At 49.4% G+C, this 14,444-nt stretch overlaps 1 protein-coding gene across 3 annotated transcripts in view; it reads left to right on the top strand.

The window, feature by feature from the left end:
• The first annotated feature begins 1,771 nt into the window (after positions 1–1,771).
• HID1 (HID1 domain containing) overlaps positions 1,772–14,444 on the top strand; it is a 30,377-nt gene continuing 17,704 nt past the window's right edge. For 2 of the 3 annotated variants that reach the window (XM_075044491.1, XM_075044489.1), the window contains exons 1-3: positions 1,772–1,980; positions 10,038–10,187; positions 12,548–12,718. In XM_075044491.1, coding sequence (XP_074900592.1) covers positions 1,915–1,980; positions 10,038–10,187; positions 12,548–12,718 — 387 coding nt within the window. In that variant the 5' untranslated portion in view covers positions 1,772–1,914. The remainder of the gene's footprint in view (positions 1,981–10,037; positions 10,188–12,547; positions 12,719–14,444) is intronic. The other variant, XM_075044490.1, reaches the window with a different exon arrangement.

Below are 14,444 nucleotides of genomic sequence, written 5' to 3'. Positions count from 1 at the left end.
GTGACATAATGTCCTGGTTTCGGCTGGGGAGAATTAATTTTCTTCCTAGTAGCTGGTACAGTGCTGTGTTTTGGATTTAGTGTGAGAATAATGTTGATAACATACTGATGTTTTAGTTGTTGCTAAGTAGCACTTATCCTAAGTTAGGGATTTTCCAGCTTCTCATCCTCTGCCAGCAAGCAGGTGCACAAGAAGCTGGGAGGGAGCATGGCCAGGACAGCTGATCCGAACTAGCCAAAGGGGTCTGTCATGCCCAGTGTATCGACTGGGGAGAGTTGGCCGGGAGGGGTGGATCGCTGCTCGGGCATCGGTCAGCGGGTGGTGAGCAATTGCATTGTGCATCACTTGTATTTTCTTGTGTTGTTTTTTATTTTATTTTATTATAATCCTTTTCATTACTATTATTATTACATTTTATTATTGTTGTTGTTAGTATTATATTTTGATTTACTTTAGTTATTAAATCATTCTTATCTCAACCCCTGAGTTTTACTTTTTTTCCCCGATTCTCTCCCTAATCCCACTGGTAGGGGGAAGGAGTGAGTGACAGGCTGCGTGGTGCCTGGTTGCTGCCTGGGCTTAAACCATGACACGTGATTTTGTGAAAATATTTTTCTCCTGCAGGTCTGACAAGAATATCTCAGATCTGACCTGTCACTCAATATAATCAAACATTGGTGATTTCTGTACAGGTTGTATGCCAACAAATGAGAATTCCCACAGTCTGCCCCAGCTGGGGAGTCAGCACATTGCTTTCTTTTGCAAAACGATTAGAATTACCTCATTTCCTCTGAAGAAAGGAGGTTTGCAGAGCTGAGCATGTGAAATGTAACTCAGCAACACCAAAAAGACCTGCTTGCAGTTTATAGAGCTGCTCGGTGCAGAAAACAGTGACGATAGCTTCAAAGGCAATACTGAATCACCTCAAACAGCTGCTTTAAGGTGCTCAATGAGGGCCAAATCCTGAATTCCCAGTCCCCAGGGTTATAAAACATCCTCTCCTCGCAGGTGTGTAGAATTTCATTAGGATTAATGGGCTGCCACATGCAACGAGCTCCTCATTATAAGGTGCTTGCACAGGGTACTTGGTACAAGCCTGCTTGCTCCTGGCCTCTTTCATCCCCGGATTAGGGAGAGGCTGGAGCCGGTCATTCCCTGGCATCCCGCTTTTGGACCATCTGAGCTTGGGGTCAGGCTGCTGAGAACGGCCGGGTTCTCCAGCGGTGGCCAGACAGAGCTGGCGTGGGGCTTGTGCCCGAGAGCAGCCGAGCAAAGGGGCTTCGGGGACGAAGGCTGGGGGCAGAGAGGAGGGAGAAGGGGGCAAGATGGGGGCGAGAAGGCAAAGAAAGGAGGGAAGAAAAGGAGAAGGGGGCTGTGAGGGGCAGAGACGGCGGAGGGAGGCTAGGCCAGAGGGGAGAGCGAGGAAGGGCTGGAGGAGGAGGGCGAAATGAGGAAAGCCGTGCTCCGCTGTGGGTCCTCACAGCGAGGGAAGGGTGCAGGGGGAGCACGGCCGCGGGGAGCGAAGTGCGGGCGGACAGGGGATGGAGGGAGGGAGGGGGTGAAGCGGGGAAGGGCTGGCAGACGGAGGTGGGAAAGGAGGGGAGCTTGAGGCGGGGGGGGGGAAAGGCGGCGGCGGGGCGGGATGGAGCGCTGGCGGCGGGGCCGGCGGAGGAGGAGCAGCCGCGGCCGTGGGCGGAGGAAGGGATGCGGGAGGAGGGGAGGGAGGGCCGGCACCTGCGAGGCCGGGTTTGACAGGAGGGAGGGAGGCAGGGAGAGCCGCCGGGCGCGGGGAAGGGGGATGGCGGCAGCGGCGGCCCGAGGAAGGGAGGCGGGATCGGCGGCGTGAGGGACGGCCCTGCCCGGCTCTGCCCGCCGCGGCTGGCAGGCCGCAGCCCCGCCGAGCCGGGCCGCACCATGGGCAGCGCCGACTCCAAGCTCAACTTCAGGAAGGCGGTGATCCAGCTCACCACCAAGACTCAGGTGAGGGCCGCCATGTCGGGCGGTGGGGGAGGTGGAGGGGGGGGGGGGGGGCCGCCATGTCGGGCGGTGGGGGAGGTGGAGGGGGGGGGGGGGGGCCGCCATGTCGGGCGGTGGGTGAGGTGAGGTGAGGGGGGCCGCCATGTCGGGAGCCGCCCGCCCGCCCGCCCTGAGGCGCGGCCTCCCCCGGCTGTGAGGTGGCCGGGGACGCTCGGAGGCAGCCGGGGAGGGCTGACAGGCCCTTCTCCCCCGGCCCTGTCCCGAGACCCCCCGCCCCGGGGCTGAGGGAAGGGGGCGGCCGGGCCGCTGTCCACGCAGCCCGACCCTGGTGAGCAGGGAGGGCGGAGGTGACAACACCGCCGGGGGCTTTAGCCATGGCTGGCTCTGGTCCGGGCTCTCGCAGTGAGGCCTTGCCATAAGGGTGGGGAGCCCACGGGGGGGTCTGGGCAAGCTGGTCCTGTCCGCCGTGTCGCTGATCTATGGAGGGGCACGAGTAACGCCATAAGGCCGCGCTCTGCCTCGGGGCAGCAGCCGCTTCGTGGGACCCGCCGTCAGGTCTGGCAGGGCCATGCCTGTGTCACCGCGCTTGCCGCCGCTGACATCTTTTGCTTTGCTAAACGGCATCGTGCGGTAGCAGACCGAGATGCTGCTGTCGTAAGGGATGTCCACAGCTCCTAATGTATTCAGCTGCAGGTTTACATCATCACAACGTTTGCCAATGCCTCCTTTTCTGTATCTTTTTTTTTTTTTCCTGAATAATTGGTGGAGAACCTTGCCCTGGTTTTGGGTCATAGCCGATCGAAAGGACTGTTGGCCAACCATGATGTTGGGAGAGCTTTTTGCAGCAGAAGCAGCTTCTATCTGTTACCTGTGACATTATGCTTTATTTCTGCAGGCTGTAGAGGAGAAGGAATTAAGTGAAAGGAAGTCAGGACTGTGTATAGGGAGCATGGTTGCCTAGAGGTCTAGCAGATGTTGCACGTGTCCTGTGAGCTAGCTTAGTTCTTAAGTTGAGAGCCTGGCAGCAGCAGCACACTGGCAGAAAATTAGTAGACTGTCCTTCTGTCTAAGGAGCAGAGGGATTTTGCTCTATTGAGCAATCATGTCTCATGTTCTTCTGAGCTACAATGGAGAATTGCTGTTATGATCCACCTTTGGTGGTGAAGGAATAACAGCTGCTAAGAAAACTTGGAGGTTATGGCAGAAAAATACTTAACGATGGGGGATGAATTCAGAAGAAAAGGGTATGAATATAAAGGGTAATATGAGAAAATTTGTAAAAACTCAAGAGATGAAGACTAGGACTGGGAAATGAATCACGGATAGTAAGGCTGGAAGACACTTTGGGAAACTGTGTTTATACTTTCTAAAGCAGTATCACTTCTATCTGCATTGCTCAGGAATGGCTTTTTTGAACATGTTCTTAAAAACCTCCAATTGTGGATGTTCCACAACATCCCTAGGCAAAAAAAAAGAAGTGGATGAATTAATGTTTTAAGGGATTCTTCCAAAGTCTTGTCCAGATGCTAAATAGTTCAGAATGCCTTCAGCTTTGGACTGTCCTTCCTCCACTGGGAAACATGCTTATCAAGTGAGATTGGCAGGGGGGTGGAAATCAAGCCTACAGAGATCTTCTCAGTCTGCTATTCACAAAGAAAATCCTGTATGAGGCAATCCTTCGTATTGCCAGCCAAGAAGAGAGTGCTCTCCTCCCCCGGTTTATCGATGTGTGTAATGAAAGAAGATTCACTGGAGCCCTGAATAAAGGAAGGAGAAAAATCTTCATTCTTGGCTGGATTCATTTCACTTCTTTGCAGTCTAGGTGAGACTAACTGCCATGTGGAAAAAGGGTGGGGTGTTGGCGCTCCCATATTTACATACTGTAGAAGGGCACTGGTATTTGCTTGTGCAGAATGTGTGACTGGACTCTCCTGGAGTCTTCTGAGCTTGTACCAGAAGCAACCTCCGTGCAACCTCCTAGTCCATGAGACCCTGGATTCAAAACCAGGCTGCAATAACGGACAGAGTCAAATCCTTCAACACTGTTAGCTCAAAATACATTTTGCTTCTTCAGCAGCATGTCTCCTTTTTTGCAGCCTTCTCTTTTGACATTAGATTTTCGTCAAATCATTGGTAACATGAAACCGTGAGCTTAGTAATGCACTTATGTGGTGTTTCCTGAGGCTCTGATGGAAGGAAGAGGTTGAGCAGAAAGCACTGTTCACCGAACATAACACTTGAATGCTTGTAGCACACATGGAGCCCAGAACTTAAAAGTTGAACCAAGTCTGGACACAAATGAAATTCACTTAATTGATTTTTTTTTTAATTAATTGCCAAAGAGGAACTCTGAAGGTGTAAGTCAATCACTTCAGAATTATTTTAGTGATTAAAAAAGGACGGTAGTACCAGAAGGAAGGAATTCGCTTATGCTACAGATGTGTATTTATAATCACATATGGAGAAATGGGCTTTAGGATTTTTATATGATACATATACATTACATTACACTGTATACCTTTAGATTCATAGAGCCCACCCTTTTAGTAATAAAACAGGTGTGCTTTATCATGGAGAATGTGTGAGCCCTCCCAAACTGCCCATCAAAATGCTGTCTACTTAACAGGTGAAGGGAAACATAAATTGCAACTATGACAACTAGTCAGTGGCAGAGCAGGGAACTGAAGCTGTGAGTCTTAACTGCTGGGGAAACATGGTTTCTTTTCTCAGTCAGTTAGCCATTAAATGGTTCCTGCAAGCAAGGGACTGGAAGATAAGAAATTTTGATCTTGTGAACCAGCTTGTTAGATTTTAATGCTAGCTATGCCTCTGCTTTTAAAGAGACAGGGAGGATCAAATGTGAGGGACAAACTCCAGTCCTTTCTTTTTCCCTGATGTGGAAATGCAGTAGTACAACAGGCTGTCAATTTGAGTCTGGTAGAAGTACATCTTGTGCTTGGAGAGAGGTCTGTTTCTGGTAGCCTATTTCTGATAGTATTCAAGCTTGACTCAAGTGTCCAAGTGTCTCAGGTTGATCAAAAGCAAAGTTGTTGTCTTAAAAGCAAAGCTGTAACTAACACTTCACACAGCTGACTTTTGTCCTAGGCTTTCACTGCGACTTCCACAAATCCCATTTTCCTTTGCAACACTCTCTGTGCTGTGGGAGCAGACAACTGGTGACACTCATGTGGAGTCTCTCCTTGATTCTGCACTGCTGATCACAAAGATCCTATTACTCTGAAATATGTGTGGAGCTGCCGTCCTTGGCAGCAGAGATGAAATCTTGCTAGTTATTAACATTTTGAATAAATCTGTCCCCAGACTTTCCTTTTGCACAGTGGCTCACAAACAGATGGTACAAAGGTGTGTGAATTGCCTCAAACTAATCTGCTGGCCCTACAGGGTTGCCCGATCTCGTAGAGCTTAATCAAGTGCTGCATGAATGGGTCTGTGGTCATTACACTCCACAGTTTTGTCTCATTTGGGGTGGAAAGGAGCACGCTGCTGCGTAGTACTGGATAGTAGAGCTTGCTGGATAGAAAGGAGCTTGCGTAGTACTGGCTAGAAACCCTGGTCAGGGGCTAGGGCCCTACTCTGCTGTTGAGTCCCAGAAAAAAGAGAGTCCCTGCCCCAAATGCCTTGCTACTTTGGCTGGTGGGATGCTCAGTTGGCATGTTAGCAAGAAGCAAAAGGAGAATACAGTGAGCAAGACTAGCGGCTGGTTGCTCCCTTGGTTCTCCACTGGCAATTTGTAGCAACCTTAGAACTGGTTTGAGGACAGCCCTCTGGTTGGGTCCTGTTCCAGGAATTGTGGGGAATGAGCTTTCGATGTAAAGGTGTAAGTGCAGAGAGCTCTTGGTTGGGAAAGAGAAAGCGAAGGTGGTGCTAACGTCAGACTGAGGACAGTAAGGAATGGGGGGAGGCTGTGCCTTGGGACCTTTTCCTGTTTATAGGACATGGTCAGCTCCACTCTGTTTTCCTGTTTCCTGTGACGTATCTTGTTTGCCTGGGGATTGCCTGTTCAGGGCTGTGATTCTCCATTCAGTAACTGGCAAGATGCTTGCAAACCGAGCGTCTTCCTTTTCTGACTCCTACAGTGTGTGTGGGGTGTGCTTTAAAGAACCTGAAACTCAACATTTATAACTCTTGGGAAATAAAGGCTGGAGGTGTCCAGTAGCACTGGTTCCACCTTTGTGTGCCCAGCCTGCAGGTGGGAGGTCTTTAAACCTTGCCCAGATTAACTGAAAGCAAAAGTCTCCCTCCTTGCCCACTCTGAGATGTGACATCACCTTGGCTCTCCCCATTGAATTCTCAGCAACCACTCTGCGCTACAGTCATCTCATCCTTTTGGTGTCAAGATCTTGGTTCAGGCAGCAGAGTCTCTCTCTGCCAGTTAGCTCTGTAACTTCAGCAGCCTCTGCAGTGGGATGCGTGGGGTGTCAAGAACTTCCTTTGCTCTCCAGATATGCTGGTTGTGTTTCCAGAGTGGAGTTGAGCTACTAATCCCTCAATTCTTCTGGCAACGATGAAGTTCTTATTCTCATTGCACTGCTGGTGCAGAGCTGATTGTCTGCCCTTGCTGGAGGAACATCAGGCTCTTTCTTAACTGTGTTGCAGCTCCCTCCCCAAAAGAAGACAGATCTGTGCTCATCTGGAGGATCCGAAGTCCCTCCAGCTCACAGCATGGCTGGCTGAGGATTCAGCTCCTCGGAAGCTCTTCTGGTTGAAGCACTGTCAAAGTTAGCTGCGGTGCTGTGGGATTTGTTACTGCAGCATGTGCAGTACCAGTACTTCTAACTAAATCTTGACATTTCCAAATGAAGATATCTGTGGCTGGTGAGCAGGACTGTTCTAGGTTTCTGTATTTCCCTTCTCTGTGAGCTAGATACAGGCTGTTGGGTGAGCTCAGCATGAGGAAATGGGTATTTAGATCCCCAGAGATGCTGTGTGCAGAATACAATCAGCTTAAAAACATCCAGTAATGTTCTATCAAGGAGATGAATATTATGTGGATCGAGTAGCTTCATGATGCCAGACTCTTAATTAAAACAGGGGGGGCTGCGGGGTGTGAGTGACTCAGTACTGAATCCGTGTCCCAGGGTTGTGCATGGGATACCATCTGTTGATGAGGAGCTGACTTGCTGTAGCTATTAAAAATGAAAGAAACGGTGTTTTAGTGTAATCTGCTTGCCAAGATGGCAGCCGTGACATTAATGTGGCTGCAGCATCCGACATTGCAGTTTGGGTAATTGCTGCTATGCTTCTCTAACTGCATGTAATTTTAGTCAGAGACCGTGTTCTTCAATCTGTCTTAGCTGTTGTGTTACCACCTGTAAAATAGTGGCTGTGTTCAACCTCTGAGGAGGCCTCAGGCTAGTGGGAGGTAAAGGGATCTGTGTCTACTGGAGGGAAATGGTTTTCTGCTTCCCCTCTAGATGAGAGTGAAGCCATTATTTATGCATGATCTTCAATTAGCAGCAATTGCTGCTCACTGTTGTCAGTGGGAGTGGCTGTGGCAGGCAGCCAGTCAGTACATGTGGCAATTATACATGCGTTTGTGGTACATGGTTTGAAAGGGGGTGTAGGATGTGTAGGATGTTTCAAGCATTACATAGATCAGATTTCCAAATACTTGGCTCTTTTTGAAGAGTGTAAGTAGAGATTAGATTTGCAAAATAGTTTTGCTTCCATTTAAGCATTTCATGCCCAGGTTACAAAGAGCACAGCTCCTTTGCACACTCAGGAAGCGGAAAGTCAAGCTGTAAACACTTGCCTGTTCCTACAGATCCCCTCTGAGGAGCTGTGATGTTGAATCATTTGGAAAAAGTTGTTCTTCCGTTGGGAAGAGGTTCGGTGCGAACTTGCTTTGGTGGCCAGGTGATAAAATGAAGAGGGTTTCAGCACTAGAGCAGAGTTTAAGAAGTTGCTTAAACACCTGTGGACTTTTTTCTGATTTTGTTTTTAAAGACTGGAGAGTCACTTGGGCTGATTCACTGCATGGCTGGAAGGACGAGGACAAGCAATAATCAGCCTCTAAGGCACTGGAGCGTTGAGGCAGATTGCTGCAGGGCAGTAACCTGCTATACCAGTTTGGGGGCAGCCAGCCTGCCTCCCTGCCCCTCTCACTTTTTGGCCTTTGGGTGGTAGTGACACATCACCTGTTCCCAGAATGTGGCTGTTAATTCAGGAGGTGATAGCAAAGGGGGAAGTGCAGCACTTCTCCGTGTCAGAGCTGTGAATGAGCTGTTCTCCCTGGAGTCGCGTCTTAGCTCCATTTAGAAACAGCATAGAGCTGGGCAAGCTTTCTGCCTACTACAGCAAAGCTGGGAGTGGGCAGGAATTAAGTTAAACACACATTCATATTTTTGCCCCTTTCCCATCTGACATGGTAGACCCGCCCACGGTGCTGATTATCTCAGTTAGCGAGAGCTGCTGTTTGCTTTAGAGCTGGTGCACGTTGCAGGTAGGAGGCTCCCTTCATCCCAAGCCAAGGGCTGGGGTTACTCAGGCGGATGGCTCTTCTGACCTGCCGAGCATGCCACCGTGCCGTGGCACGGCTGGGGAAACTCCTCTGGAAAAGCTTCCATTTTCCTCTTCTGACTGAAGTTGTAGATCCATCTGTTTCACACTGCTTGGCATAAATAGACATGTATTTATCCCACCCCTGTAGCTGGACCCTTGGGCTGAGTGAGCACTCCCAGACTTGTTTGGGTGATGCCTATCTCTTGGCAAGTATTAGTATTTAGATGGGAAGAGCTGTGCTCAGTTTTAGGCTGGCTGAAAAGTTAAGTCTTTCCTGATTATTCAGAGCTCCCAGGCTTTGGATGCCTGAGATGTTGTGTAATGGAGATGCCTTCTTGTTCAGCAAACAGTGCTGGCATTTTCAGCTTCTGGGGAGTGGCAGGTCATCATCGCACTTCTGCAGGGTTGGAGTCACCTCTGGTCCTGTTTGTCTGGGCCTCTGCTTCACCTTGAATGGCCAGCGCTGCTCTCTGGCTCTACAAAGCCATAAAGAGCAAAGTAAGGTCCAGTCTGCTTTGTTCAGCCGCATACAACCTGACACCCAGGTTGTCATCATTATTTTGATTTCTAAGTAGATGCCATGCTGTCATGAAGAAGCTGGGGGGATTTAACACTGGGACTCTGCGGCCAGCTGTACAGAGCTGTCTTTCCAGCTGCAGCCTGGCAAACAGACCGTCCTTATGGCCAGCATCCCTAGCAGTGGGGTTTCAAGGTGGGCTTGAGGAGAATACTTACCCTGTCACTGTGGAAAGGGGACAACAGTGCTGGTAAAAAGAGGAGGTTGTCTGCACCTGCAGAGCCAGAAAAGGTAATGGGAAGAGGTGTGTTCCCACGCATGTGGGGGGAGTGGGCTTCTCAGACCACGGGTCTGAAATGGATTGCTTTTTTTTGGTATATCAGTCTCCTCCTTCCATCTTCCTCTTTGAATTGCACACTTAGTGCTTTTTAAGAACAAAGCCTTTGCAGTGACCAGCTGCACTGAGTCCACTTCCCTATAAATATTTGATTCAGAAAGATCGATTCCATTGCATCCGTAAGTGCTTTGAGGTGGGTCTGTCAGTTGTGTGGGTCCGTTCATGCCCTATTGTGAGATGTCCCTGATTGCTTCCTCGAGACTTTGGTTACAGTAGAATTAATTCCAGTGCATGCTCAGGGCATCCTTGGCTTACTCTGAAGGTGACAGAATGCATGACGGTAGCCTGGCCCATGCACGCTGGTAAAGACCTTGTAATACATGCCCCAGGTTGCAGACAAGCGGGAGGCCTCATGTACGTTGTGACTCCATGAAAGACTTGGAGAGTCCCAGTCTAATGCAGTTGGTCTTGCTGCTCACCCACTTGCTGAGGGAATGCTCTGTTTGGGAGATCAAATTGGCTAAAGACCTGATAACAAAGAGTTTGAGGTACAAAACCAGTGCCAGTATGTTTTATTGAACCTCTTCTGTGCCTGGTCCCATCCCCAAGCCAGGCATAATCACTGATGTTTGGACTTCATAGAATGGTAGTTCTGCATCTGTAACCATGTTTGTCTCTCCACAGCCTGTGGAGGCAACGGATGATGCCTTTTGGGACCAGTTCTGGGCAGACACAGCCACTTCAGTGCAGGATGTCTTTGCCCTTGTACCAGCTGCAGAGATCCGAGCAGTGAGAGAAGAATCGCCTTCAAACTTGGCGACTTTGTGTTATAAGGTAAGGTTGGTGCTGTCTTATTCCTTGGTGCTGTGCTAGCAGGGGAGTGTCCCTGGATCAATAGCCCTATGACTCCCAAGGCAAGACAGGTACCATATTATTTCCTTGTACCACATGATGTGCTTGCTTGTCCCTGTCTTCTTGTGTTGGTAACTCTCAGCTCTTCCTCTCTTGGTTTAGCACAGACCACGGCTGGCATTTGCTCACTTTGGAGCCTTTTTCTGCTTGTCCCCTTCCTGTGTTTCACTCTGCCCTCTTGGGTCTTGCCTGCTGTATAAACTGCTTCCTGCTTAGGGGACTTGGTACCAAGGCTGCATATTTGTGGTGAGGCTGGTACATCCGATTCCTTGTCTGCATCTAGTTGCTCCTCACCATGCATCAGTCTGGCTTCAAGCTGGTAGAACCCAGAGGGATGTGGAGATTGTCACTGTATAAGTGCCTGGATGAAGTTCAAGAGAGATCTTAAGACTTTTCTTCCTTCTGCTGTAATACCAGAACATCCCTGGTACTGCTTCTGGTGTTGCCACATCCTTGTGTGGAGCACAAGGGATATTGACTCACGTTTCCTACCCTGCTAGGTTTGGCAAATTGTCAAGCTGGTGAGCAACAGCCTGAGACTTATTCTGCCTGGGAAAGTGCAGGTATTAATAATTCTCCTGATTAACCTTGAATTTGTAGCATTGGAAACATTTGGAATGGTATTTTCCCAGTTTTAAATGGTTGTTGCTGACTTGTTTTTCTTTCCTGCTCTACAAAATGTGAATGAGACCTACTGAATCATACTGAAGGTACCTCTGACTGGGAATCGTGCCTCAGACAGATGCCTGTAGTGGATACTTGAGAAAATACAAAAATGAGGAAAAATGGAATGGTTCTTCCCTAGTGCCATCTCCTGGCTTCTGGCAGTCAGCAGCTTGGGAATCGAAAAGGGCCTAGGAGACCTGTACTGACTACTGTATTGCCTTTGACTCTGTGTCCTCTTTCCCCCCAAACCAAGACTAAAATATGGGCTGTTCTCCCTACTGGAAACAGATGTGCTGGAAGACCTGATGACTGCAGGGCTGTTTATCCAGGAGCCCTAGATCTTGGGATATCAGAGTCAGAGGAGCCTGCAGACTTCTGCAGTGCTTTTGCCAGGCTGAGAGCCCTGACCTGTGCCATGTGCAGTGTGCCACTGGACTTGGCAATGCTGCGTGTTCGTGGAGAGCACAACAGTGTGGCTGAAATGTCATTTGCAGTCATGGCTAGAGACTCAGACTGTACAGAGTCATAAACGTGCCTGAAAAAATAGTAAGCTCAGTCACAGAGTAGTGTGTGGACAGCCTGAGACTATGCAAACAGCATTTAAATACCCATTAAGGCAATGACGCAAGCTAGCAGAGTCAGTGACCCAGACAGTCTGCTATGAAAATAAGCAGGGACACATGACCTCATGAATTAAAAAGCAGCAAGGTGAATCCTTGGTATATGTTTTGGCTTTCATTCCCCCTCTATTTCCCCTTGGGATCAGGGAGTAAGAGCAAGTGGGTGCAGCTGCTGGGGGAAGGAGCTGCCTTTTTCTATCTGTGGGTAAAACCTCCTGCCACTGCCTCCTGGGGCTGTGGTTGCTGGCTGGCAAGACCCACATCCTATTCTGAAAAACCCAGTGACTGTCTGCATTGGCAGTTGCAGCAGTGATTGAATGGACTGCGGAGACTCAGCCCAGAAGCTCTTTCCAGAGCAGCAGTCCTGTTCACAGGGTCAGTGGGGAAAACCTGGACAAACACCCTCCTTTGCAGCAGGACCTTGACAGACTCTGTTGGAGGCCATATCCGTACACTTAATGGTCACAGGCAGCAGCTTAGCTCACACCTCTTGGGTCAGGAGAGGTCCCTGCTGTAATCACAACAGCACATGCAGATCTGTCAGTGTGTGTGTTTCTGTGCAGTCTTCCCCTGCCTCGCACCATGCAGCACAGCACTGCTGCCTTGGTTCTGCCTGTGTCTTGTGTACTTGATGCGGCTGATTAAGCTGATCTGCTCTTTGCAGTGTGGTGTCATGGAGCAGTGCTGGAAGGAGCCTTCTGGTGCTCTGGCTGGCTGTCTCACACGGCATGACACGTGAACTGTGCGGATTAGCCCTGGCATGTGAGGTATCTAGCAGTGGGACAGTAGATATTCAAGAAGGTCTGTTTAAGATCATGAACCCTATTTCTGCAGTGTTTCAAACAGCAACAGCACCTGTACCATTGAACTTGGAGAAAATGGGCTCCAAGAACTGCTTATAGCTATGTGAGGGTGTCACCAGCAGGACAGACCTGCCCAACTCTTGCTAACTTGTGTTGAGGCTAATGCTACCTGCCCTGATTTTGTTTCCTTCAGGCTGTGGAGAAACTGGTGCAGGGAGCAGACAGCGGCTGCCACACAGAGAAGGAGAGGCAAATCGTCTTGAACTGCTGCCGGCTCCTCACCCGAATCCTGCCTTACATCTTTGAGGACCCAGACTGGAGAGGTTTCTTCTGGTCAACTGTCCCTGGGGCTGGCCGAGGAGGGGTCTGTCTCTTGGCACTTACTCTGCTTTCTGGAGGGTGAAGGGGAGGCTGCAGCGAGGAGACCCTATGTACATTTGGGGGCAACTTTATTCCAGTTATTTCTATTCAGTCAGAAATTAGGTGGCACCTTCTAAGTTCTTTTCCTTCCTTTGATTCTTGCTGTTCTTCCTCTTACCCTCAGCTGCTTTGTTTGGCACAGGTTGCTGCATCATCTGAATATTTCACTTGGGTGTGTAGCTGTAGGGGAGCACTGGTATGTGAGGGAAGACTTCTCCACTATAACTGAAGGTGTGAATCAAAATGAACACGAGAGCGGTACTGAAAGCTGTATGACTTTCTTCAACTGAAATGACCTTGTTCCATTAGCTAAAGTTGATTTAAGATTCAAGTCAAACAGAAATAGGGTGTCATTTCCACTGATTTTACAATGTCACATTTAAAGCAGTGTCAGAGAAGCTCTCAGCATCATGACTCAATACCCTGCTTATGAGCTGAGTTGATACAGTTTTAACCAGGGGCCTAGCCTGATAGGTGAAGCCCACAACTGGGCAAGAGTGCTTAAAGAATTAGGTACTGTTTCTGGCTCTGTCAGTGACATGTATAACCTCAGGGGAGTCTCTGAACTTCCCTACATTTCTCTGTCTGGAGAGCAGGCACAATAGTGCTCTTCTGTGTCTCTCAGAGGAACAGGGCAAAAGTGCTTCAGGATCTCCTGCAAATAGGAGAAATAGTGTTGAAAACACAGTTGAGTTGGGCCAGCAATACATATTTGCCTGCTTGCTCCCTCAGCAGCTGCCTGCTCTGTGCATACAAAGCCCTCTCTTATGAGTTTCTGAATCTGCAGGTCAGTGTGGCTGTACTGAAGAGTGTGGTTTCCCCTGAACGTTAAGTGTACTGCAGTGTTTTTGGGGAAGGCTATAAAGGATCAGCAGTGGTTGGTACAGTACAAACCTTGCACCTTGCGCTGTCTCTGCCTGTCACCTCTAGTCTGTTTTGCCTGAGGCACTTCAAGGGGAAGTTCTGGGTGGTGGAAAAGGGAAGTCTTTGCTAGCCCTGCTGTGTTATGTGATCTGTGTGATTGGGAGGGTGGTGGTTGTCCATCCTTTCATCCCTGCAGGGGCCGGGGAATTCTGGAGAGGTTTTATAATGGAGGAGCTTGTTTTGGGAAGGAACTCGCAGGGTGCCTAGAGCTCCAATCCAGCCAGGCTGCTGTTACAACTGTTTTTCTACCTTGTTCAGCATCTGGAAGAGAGAGTTTCTCAGCCTCAGAGTGGTGGGGACACCCCAAGGTGATCCAGCCCGGTGCATGTGTGCTGGGTTTGGGAGCCCTCCTGCTGCACTGTGCCTCCTGAATATTGGTGGAGCTGTTGTGGTTCAGTGTGCTCCATCATATAACCATGTGCAGAAGCAGCTGTAGGGCTGGCTGAGCTGCCTGGCAGGGGATAACAAATAAAGCCCCTGAGATGTTAGAGAAGCTGGGGCCATGTCTAATCTAGGGGCAACAGCTTTGCTCTCTGAAGGCTGATTTCTCCCTGGGAACTGAAAGGGAAGATGGTGGTGTGCCTGGACCATTAGCAAATATCTGTGATTATCTTTCACCTGCTTCATGATGCAGTGATGGATGGCAGAGCTCCCTGGGGCATGGGTGCCTTCCTCCTGTAAGGGAGTCTGTATTATGTACAGATCTATTGGTTTGTTTTGTGTCACCCATTTTGGATGTGGTGGTA

The sequence above is a fragment of the Buteo buteo genome, chromosome 13, assembly GCF_964188355.1.
Source record: "Buteo buteo chromosome 13, bButBut1.hap1.1, whole genome shotgun sequence".
Taxonomy (NCBI): domain Eukaryota; kingdom Metazoa; phylum Chordata; class Aves; order Accipitriformes; family Accipitridae; genus Buteo; species Buteo buteo.
This window is presented reverse-complemented; position numbering and strand designations above follow the sequence as displayed.